Consider the following 10,182-nt stretch of genomic DNA (forward strand, 5'->3'; position numbering starts at 1 on the left):
AGAAATGTCTATGACACTAGTGCAATCAGGTAATTGACCAAATAATCTAAATTCTTCATCCGACTTGCGACATGTTTATGGATGATTAGAAACGAGGGCAATAAACAAATGCCAACTACTACCAAGTCGACCAAATGGCAAACGCGTTAACACGTAGGGTGATGCATCTGTTAGAGAACCCGTTGACTAAGGAATATTGTATTTAAGAATGTCTTGAAATTCAGAAACAAAAGATCAAAAAGGAACTCAACTTTAGAAACTTTGCTCCATCTCATTTCCAGATATTTTTGTTGTTGGGAATTTTTGGTCGTCAAGCCAATCCTAATGGCCAAATTAGAGATTCAAATCCAGATAAGGAAAATGTTAAAGCCTTCGACTCCTACCCCTAATCATCTTAGGAGCCATAATATTTCATTATTTGATCAAGTGGCTCCTCCTGTATATGTAACAATATTGTTACACTACTTGCCATGCAGTGAATGGAACAGTGAAGAAATTACTGATAAGCTGCAAAAATCATTGGCTGAGACCTTAACCAAGTTTTACCCTCTAGCCGGGAGATTCAGAAAAGATGACCTCTCAATTCGCTGCAACGACGAAGGTGTTGACTATGTCGAAACCAAAGTCAACACGAATCTTGCTGAGTTTCTCCACGAAGGACCCAAGATTGAGCTTTTGGATGATCTTCTTCCAAAAACAGATATGTTATCAGTTCCATTACTTGGAGTTCAAGTTAACATATTCAACTGTGGAGGCCTAGTCATGGGGGTACAAATTTTACACATCCTAGCAGATGCTTTCACGTTAGCAACATTTGTCAAGGAATGGGCTCAAATTAGCCAAACAGGGACAACAAAAGGTTGTCTCTCAAGTTTCGATTTCTTGCCATCGCTCTTTCCCACAAAAGTATTATCAGGGCATCAGTATTCACTACCTTCTAGTGGAGACCCTGAGATTGTCACTAGGAGATTTGTGTTTGATGCTTTGGCAATTGCGAAACTCAAAGATAGAATCGGTGCAAGTGATCACACTTTCACGAGACCTACTCGAGTGGCGGTCGTTATGTCGTTAATATGGAAGGTTCTAGTGGGCATATCATCTGCCAAACATGGACATTCAAGGGATTCTTCTTTATTATTTCCTATTAATTTGAGGGGGAAATTAAATTTACCATCATTAGAATATGCTCTAGGGAATTTCATCGTGCTCGTACATGCTACTCTTAAGGCAAACCAGTCAAAAGAGTTAAACGACTTTGTTAATATGATAGGAAATACATCAAGGGACATATCTGTAGATATTGGCAAGGCAAGCATCAATGGTATTGCCCCTATGTTTGTTAATTGTGACGCAGAATTTGTAAACAAACTTGGTCAGAAAGACGAGATGGACATTTATCTCAGCAGTAGTTGGTGCAGACTCCCCTGGTATGAAGCAGATTTTGGTTGGGGAAAGCCATTTTGGGTAAGCAACGTTAGCAAAACATTTGAAATATTTTGTCTGATGGACACAAAAAATGGAGATGGAATAGAAGCATGGGTTAGTTTGAAGGAGAATGACATGGCTGAATTCGAGAAAGACCCTGAAATTTTGACATTCTGTCCTCTACTGCAAAAGTAGATATTTTGATTCCCCGATTTAGATAAAAAGGATCTACATTATGTATCTTTTCGACGATGTGACCTTTTTCCTTCAACTGTAACTTTTGAGCCGAGCTGGTTGAACTCTAAACCATATATCGATATGAAGATGACAACCGCCTAGCTAGCTAGTCCCACAATAAGATTATGTTTCATTTCTTTCCTGTTTACGCGTATGATGAAAATAAATTGAGCTTATGTGCAAGGAATGCAGGGTAAGACGGCATACAATAGATCCTTATGGTCCGGCCCTTCCCCAGACCTCGCGCATAACGGTAGCTTAGTACACTGAGCTGCCCTTTATGTGCAAGGAATAACTAATTCAATCCCCATTTCATTGAACTATGAAAGAAGGCATCATGAAATAATGCAAGAAAGTCAGAGAAAGGTTTTAGCTTTCAAGGAACAGGTGATCTTGTCAGGCAAATTGTTAGGCTATGCTTTTCACTTGAAGTAAATATTTTTACATAATAAGAAAGAAACCAATTTGAAATTGCGTTACAGTGATGGAATTTCCAACGTCTCCACAACATAACTGAGCAACTGATGACCTGAGAACTGCTTAATTCTCTTATATTTAGACGTACATTCTTTTAATGAATTGAGTTGTTAAAAGATCATCAATACTTATTGTGTGATATCCTTCATCCTGCTTTTCTGTGTTTTTATCATGACTGTACATTCTTCATCTTCGCCCAAATTCCTATGTTGTCTAGCTACTGATTTCAAAGTTAATTTTTTGTTTCCATTGTTATTCTAAGCAATGATGAGGACCTTATAGAACTTTGCAGACTAATCCACCAGAGCTTTTGACTTAAATTGTTTGCAGAGTCAGGTTTATCGGTTTCAGCCATTGACTACTATAAGAAAGAGTTCTCATGAGCTCCATTTTTTGGAAACGCTCACTGCCAACGGTAATATAAGACGATTTGAAACAGCGACTAGTTCAGTTGCCGGCGACCACCCTCCGCCCAGGTAAGTCCCCTCGCCCCTCTCTCCTCCCCATCATCCAACACCCTCTCTCTCTCTCCGCCCATCTCTCTCACACCGCCTCTCCTCATTTCCCGTCTTGTCTTCTCCCCCTCTTACTCCAGCGAGACACGGATCAGTCGCCGGCGAGTGGGAACAACCACAATCGGTTTCAGGCCTGGTTGCGGTGCCGTGGTGACACACAAACCAGACCCGTCTTCAAGCCAGAGGTGCGGATTCTTTTCCGGCGAGGTCAAGCTATTTTCAGGTTGGTACAGATTTCCGGCAGGTTTCATAAATCCCGGCGACTCCCGAACAGCTTTCCAACACGACGCAACAGGACTTGTCTGACAGTATCGGTTTGGACCGGTGGCTTTGGGCGGCGAGCGAGACGTGAACGTGCAAACAGTGAAGAACAACCCGAGTATCAGCAAGGAACAGCAGGAGTTGGACGCAAACGAGCTAGGTGGACGCAATACAGTCGAGTATACTAAGACAATTCCCAGGTTATACTCACGGGAATTGGTACCTCCCGTTTGCCTATTTCTCTCTATTGTGTTAGTAAAATTGATGTCCTTTTAGTTCTTATTAGTTTAGTCACCATATTAGGGCGCCTGTAGTGGCATCTTGTCTTATTCTAGTTTGTTCTGTGGTATCTGTTAGTGATTCCCCCTAGTCCGCTGGAATTATAGTGGCTGTAGTCTGGGATGGTCGAGTGAGTTCATGTCCTCGGGGCGTGCGGAGGGTGGGTCAGGAGGTAGGGCGGGGGCTAGGAGGTGGGTTGGGATGCAAGGGAGGTAAAGGAAACAAGGGTGTCCATCGGTTGAGAATTGGGTCATGGAACGTAGGTTCATTGACAGGTAAATCTATAGAGCTGGAGAAGATCCTCAAAAAGAGGAGGGTCAATATAGCGTGTGTCCAGGAGTCAAGGTAGGCGGGGTCGAGTGCGAGGGATGCAGATGGGTATAAACTTTGGAACTCTGAAACCCAGAAGGGTAAGAATGGAGTGGGTATAATGGTGGATAGGGAACTTAGAGAGTCTGTTGTTAAGGTTAGACGAGTGAATGATAGATTGATGATTATTAAGTTGATGGTTGGTCAGTGCACCGTAAACGTCGTTAGTGCCTATGTGCCACATATGGGCCTAGATGAGGAGGTAAACAACGCTTTTGGGAGGGGTTGGATGAGATTATACGTCAGGTACCACCTACTGAGAAGTTATTCATATGAAGGGATTTCAATGGCCATATTGGGTCGACTGCAGGTGTGTATGACGAAGTGCATGAAGGCTTCGGTTTTGGGGAGAGGAACGGAGGAGGAACCTCATTACTGGACTTCACTAAGGCTTTTGGGTTGGTGGTTGCTAACTCTTGCTTTCCGAAGAGGGAGGAGCATTTGGTTACTTTTCAAAATGCGGTGGCGAAGACTCTGATTGACTATCTCCTCCTCAGGAAGCGCGACAGAGGGTTGTGCAAGGATTGCAAGGTAATTCCAGGTGAGATACTCGTGACGCGACATAGGCTCTTGGTGATGGACATTGGTATTATGGTAAAGAGGAGGAAAATGTCTGCTCGAGGAAGACCGAGAATCAGGTGGGGAGCCTTAACTGAGGACAAAACTCAAGAGTTGGAAGGGAGGTTGTCGATTATGGGAGCTTGGAGGAGCAGTAGTGACGTGAACTCTATGTGGTAACCGACAACAAACTGTATAAGAGAGGCTGCGAGAGAGGTGTTAGGGGTCTCGACGGGCGTCTCCGGCTGGCACAAAGGAGACTGGTGGTGGAATGAAGTGGTACAAGGTAAAGTGGAAGCGAAAAAGAAGGCGTACCGGACGTTAGTGGGGAGCATAGGTGAGGGGAGAGGCGAACGTGCATGGGGAGGTATAAGGTAGCTAGGAAGGAAGCGAAGCTGGCGGTCACGGAGGCTAAGACTGCGGCTTATTGTCGTATGTACAAGGAACTAGGGTAAAAATGAGGGGAGAATAAGTTATTTAGGCTGGTCAAGCTGAGAGAGAAGAAAGCTCGAGATTTCGACCGAGTGAGATACATCAAGGACAACGATGATAGAGTATTGATGGAAGATTCCCAGATTAAGAGGAGATGGCATACTTACTTTCAAAAATTTCTTAATAAAGTAGGGGATCGGGATATTGTGTTCGGTGAATTGGAGCATTTCGAGTGTCACAGTGACTCTGGATATTGCATGCGCATCAAGGTTGAGGAGGTCGTGGGAGCTATGAGTAAGATGAGTAGGGGCAAAGCGACCGGGCCTGACGAGATTCTGGTAGAATTTTGGAAGTATGTGGGGAAAACAGGTTTGGAGTGGTTGACTAGGTTGTTGAATATTATTTTTAAGGCGAAGAGGATGCCAGATGAGTGGAGGTGGAGTACGGTGGTCCCACTGTATAAGAACAAAGATGATATCCAGAGTTGTAACAATTATAGGGTATCAAATTACTGAGTCATACTATGAAAGTATGGGAGAGGGTGGTTGAAGCAAGGTTGAGGATGACGGTGTCCGTCTCCGACAACCAATTTGGTTTCATGCCGGGTCGTTCTACTACAGAAACTATACACCTCGTTAGGAGGTTGGTTGAACAGTACAGAGATAGGAAGAAAGATCTGCACATGGTGTTTATTGACCTAGAAAAAGCATATGACAAGGTTCCTAGAGAAGTTCTCTGGAGAAGCTTGAAGGCAAAAGGCGTGTCGGTTCCCTACATTATGGCGATTAAGGACATGTATAATGGGGCAAAGACTCGGATTAGGAAAGTAGGAGGCGACTCTGAGGATTTTCCGGTTGTTATGGGGTTACACCAAGGTTCTGCGCTCAGTCCGTTCCTATTCGCCCTGGTATTGGACGCGTTAACACATCACATTCAAGGGGATGTGCCATGGTGCATGTTATTCGCCGATGACATAGTTCTGATTAATGAGTCGCGAACCGGTGTTAACGAAAGGCTGGAGGTTAGGAGACAAGCTCTTGAATCTAAGGGTTTCAAGCTTAGCAGGACAAAGACAGAATACCTGGAGTGTAAGTTCAGCGCTGAGCAGAGGGAAGTGGGTGTGGATGTGAGGCTTGAATCACAAGTCATCCCGAGTAGAGATAGCTTCAAGTACCTTAGGTCGGTTATCCAGGGGGGAGGGGAGATCGATGAGAATGCACCGTATCGGGGTAGGATGGATGAAGTGGAGGTTAGCATCTGGAGTATTGTATGACAAAAGAGTGCCACTGACACTCAAAGGTAAGTTCTATAAAGCGGTGGTTAGGCCGGCCATGATGTATGGGGCTGAGTGTTGGCCGGTTAAGAAATCACATATCCAGAAGATGAAGGTAGCAGAAATAAGGATGTTGAGGTGGATGTGCGGGCATAGTAGGATGGATAAGATTATGAATGATGATATTCGGGAGAAGGTGTGTGTGGCTCCCATTGATGACAAGATGCGGGAAGCAAGGCACAGGTGGTTCGGGCACGTTCAGAGGAGAAGCCCAGATGCTCCAGTAAGGAGGTGCGAACGGCTGGTTGTGGAGGGCTCGAGAAGAGGTAGAGTGCGAACTAAGAAGTATTGGGGGAGGTGATTAGGCAGGATATGGCTATGCTTCAGATTTTCGAGGACATGACAATTGATAGGAACATGTGGAGGTCGAGTATTAGGGTTGTAGGCTAGGAGGTAGTTGAGTCTTGCCTTATGCCATAACTTTGGGAGACTAGTTTGGTAGGGATACTATTTTGCTTTTGCTTTGTATCATTCCTCTTGATTTCATGTTGTTCTTATTTTTCATATGTATATTTCTTTCATATTATTTCTGTGGTGTTACTAATATTGTCTTCTTTTGTCTTTTTGTCTTCTTGAGCCGAGGGTCTTTCAGAAACAACCTCTCTACTCCTTCGGGGTAGGGGTAAGGTCTGCATACACACTACCTTCCCCAGACCCCACCAATGAGATTTCACTGGGTGGTTGTTGTTTTAATGAATATGAATAGTCGATGATCTGATATTTAAAACATCAAAAAAGGAGTAAAAGTTCCAACTATTTTCCAGTTACACAGAATATGAATAGCCCATGATCTGGTATGTAAAATATCATTTTATTGTCAAAATTGTTATTGGAGGAATCAAAAGTGAAATTACATACTATTATACAAATCGAATCAGAACTTCAAATAATTGAGGGACTAAAATACTATTAAACAAAATAAAATATTATAGTAGTTAGCATTGTCGCCTTGCTGTGCGGGAGCGGGGCTGCTACGACATAATTGACCCTTGAACCCGCAGAAAGGGTAAAATGATACTCAACACTGAAATGGTCACCATATAGTTAATCTTCTGCAAATCCTTTAATGTCAACATCTTTAACCATAGTCATAACAGATCTATTCCTAGCTAACCGATCATTCATTCTTCCAAAGTTTGATGCACCAATGATGGGACCAAAAATCAATATAGTTTCAAGAAAATTAATAAAACCATCAAATCCAACTCCAAAGCATCTTCAAAGCTTCAAGTTATCTATATTTGATCAACTTGCTCCTTCATACCATATCAAGATCATTCTCTATTATTCCATCAATGGAGAAAACAAAGCTTCTAATAATTCTCAATTACTTACACAATTGGAGGAACCATTGGCTCACACTTTATCCAAGTTTTACCCACTAGCTGGAAGATTTGTCAAAGATCAAGAACATCTCTTTATTGATTGCAGTGACCAAGGTATTGAATATTTAGAAGCTAAATTTGATGGGGAACTAGCTGAGTTGCTACATCAAAGACTTGATGTTGAGAATTTGGATCAACTTTTACCACAAGAAGTTGGTCCAGCTGACTCTGCCACAACTCCATTACTGACTATCCAAACCACTTCATTTTATTGCGGAGGACTTTCTATTGGGATGTGCGTTTCTCACAAAGTTGCAGATACTTCCACAGTCCTTTCATTTATCAATGTATGGGCCAAAGCAAATCAAGGAGAGAATATCAATAACGTATTGTGCCCGGATTTTGGAGTTCCTTCATTGTTTCCACTTAAAAACTCTATGGTTCAGAACATTCCTGAACTTGCTGAATACATGGAAGTGAAAATCGTAACGAGAAGATTTCTGTTTGATGAGACCGAAATTTCTAGACTTAAAGACTTATTCAAGGAAAAAGCAACTACCGACCAAGAAATCCAACCTACACGAGTGACATTGGTGACTGCTGTCATATGGAAGGCTTTAATCAGTGTGGCTCAAGCCAAACATGGTCAATTACGGCCTTCTTTACTAGTCATTGTTATTAACTTGCGGGGAAGAACTGCAGTTGTTCCCATTTCTAAAAATGCTTTTGCTAACTCTTGGACTACAATCAATGCTCGCTTTACTCCAACAGGGAATATATTAGAATGGTTTCATTTGGTACCACTGCTGTCCGATGCAGTGAGAAACACTGCCAAGTTCATTAGTAAAGCAGGTACTGATGACATTTCTTTGTTAGCAGTTACAAATTTTAAAGAGGAACAAGAAGGATTTCTAGAAAACAGCGGCGTTGATGCATTTATACGTACCAGTTGGAGTAAGTTACCAGCATATGACGCTGACTTTGGTTGGGGAAGGCCTTCTTGGGTTAGCAGTGCACGTTGCTGCTGTGAAATGATCACTCTGTTGGATAGCAAATGTGGTGACGGAATTGAAGTATGCGTGTCTTTGAATGAGAAAGACATGTATGAACTTGAACGTGATATAGACATTTGTACTTTTACTTCCTTGCACTAAAACATCTGAAAACATTTAATTGAAGGAATGACACATTGTAGCAAGCTGTTGGCTTTGTCATTTTCCCTTTGCCTTTCTTTAAATTAGAACTGATCAGGACAGGTAATGTTGTTTTATATAACAGTAGAATGAAAGATACCGCATTTTATTGAAAATACATTTACAGTGGGTCACTGAATCATTGTTGCTTGTTAGAGCTTGAAGTGGAGCTAGTAGTATCACCAACTAGGGCTGTGCATTTGGATCGGATTTCGGGCTGTGCATTTGGATCGGATATCCGAAATCCGATCCGATCCGCTCAATTTCGGATTTTGGATTTCGGATATTTGGATCGGATTCGGATTTGATTTATTAAAATTTCGGATTTTCGGATTGGATTCGGATTTGTATAGTTTGAACCCGATCCGATCCGAAATCCGAATTTATTAAGGGAAGTATAAATACTAATTTTATTTTTAGGGTTAGGTCTTATTTCATTCTCGTTCTTTTCTCACAAGTCACAGCCTTATCTGAGACTCAGAATCCACCCACACCCAGAGATTGCTGCTCACTTCACGCCTCAAGCTGCTCCTGCTCGTTGCTTCCTCTATCTCTTCTCTGTGTTCCGACGACCGGCGACCGCACTGGTAAGACACTAAGACTCACTCCTTCTCTCTCGTTCTCTCTCTCTTTCTCCCCCTTTCTTAGAGCTTAAATGAAGTGTTTGTTCTCTTTTATTTCTTGGATAAAATTGATGAAATAAATTGAGGATTTCACTCTTGACTTTCTTAAACAGAAATAGACCATACTATACTACTATTTTGAATCCGATTTTACTTTTAATTTTTTGTTTTGTTTCGTAGATGGAAGATGAGGTAGAGATGGTGAATAAAGTTCAAGCTCTTGTAAAATGTGGTGAAAGTGGTGCTTCAAATGATTCCACAACTAACGTCGAATCTGAATCTGGTTCGAAGAAAAGAAAAACCATGAAAGAAAGATCAATGGCTTGGCGACACTTCAGTAAGTTCACTGATAACGAGGGTGTTAAAAAAGCGAAATGCAAGTACTGTCCAGAAGAATATGTAGCTAACACCAAAAACAGTAGTACAAGCAATTTGCTATCACATTTTCTCAAGTGTCCAAACAATCCCCACAAGCCGGAGACAAGCCAGACAAAATTAGCTTTTCAACCGAAAGGTCCAACAGGTGATGTCTCACTTATCCCTTGGAAAATTGATCAAGAGGCATGTAGGAGGGCTTTAGCTCGTATGATAATTATAGATGAACAACCCTTCATTTCTGTTGAAAAGGATGGATTTAGAGACTTTGTGAGAGCTCTTCAACCTTTATTTCATATTCCATCTCGTACTACTATGACTAAAGATTGTCTTGAGATTTACCATGATGAAAGACTTGCTTTGAAGTCAATTTTTAAAGAATCAAAATAGAGAATTTGTATTACGACTGATACATGGACATCAATTCAAAGAATTAACTATATGTGTGTTACAGCACATTACATTGACAAGAATTGGAATTTGCACAAAAAGATATTAAATTTTTGTCCAATTACTAGTCATAAAGGTCAAGATTTAGCTAGTGGTGTTGCTAAGTGTTTACTTGAATGGGGAGTGGATAAAGTATTTACTGTGACAGTCGATAATGCAAGTTCTAACGATGTCATGGTTAAAGAATTATCCAAACAATTTACTAGATGGAACACTAACTTGATGGAAGGTAAGCATGTTCATGTTAGATGTATGGCTCACATCATCAATCTAGTTGTTCAAGATGGGTTGAGAGAAGGGAGTGTGTCTGTGGAACGAATAAGACAAGCT

General features: G+C 41.7%; 1 protein-coding gene across 1 annotated transcript; it reads left to right on the forward strand.

Annotated features, from left to right (window-relative positions):
• The first annotated feature begins 242 nt into the window (after positions 1–242).
• LOC107827656 (acetyl-CoA-benzylalcohol acetyltransferase-like) lies at positions 243–1,804 on the forward strand. The gene has a single exon (XM_016654866.2). The coding sequence runs from the start codon at positions 325–327 to the stop codon at positions 1,618–1,620; it is 1,296 nt and encodes a 431-aa protein (XP_016510352.2). The 5' UTR covers positions 243–324; the 3' UTR covers positions 1,621–1,804.
• The last annotated feature ends 8,378 nt before the right edge of the window (positions 1,805–10,182 follow it).

This window comes from Nicotiana tabacum, chromosome 7 (assembly GCF_000715075.1).
Source record: "Nicotiana tabacum cultivar K326 chromosome 7, ASM71507v2, whole genome shotgun sequence".
NCBI lineage: Eukaryota > Viridiplantae > Streptophyta > Magnoliopsida > Solanales > Solanaceae > Nicotiana > Nicotiana tabacum.

Excerpts from the sequence above, each read along its gene's own strand:
- LOC107827656 (XM_016654866.2), top strand. The coding sequence starts at position 325 with ATGGCCAAATTAGAGATTCAAATCCAGATAAGGAAAATGTTAAAGCCT.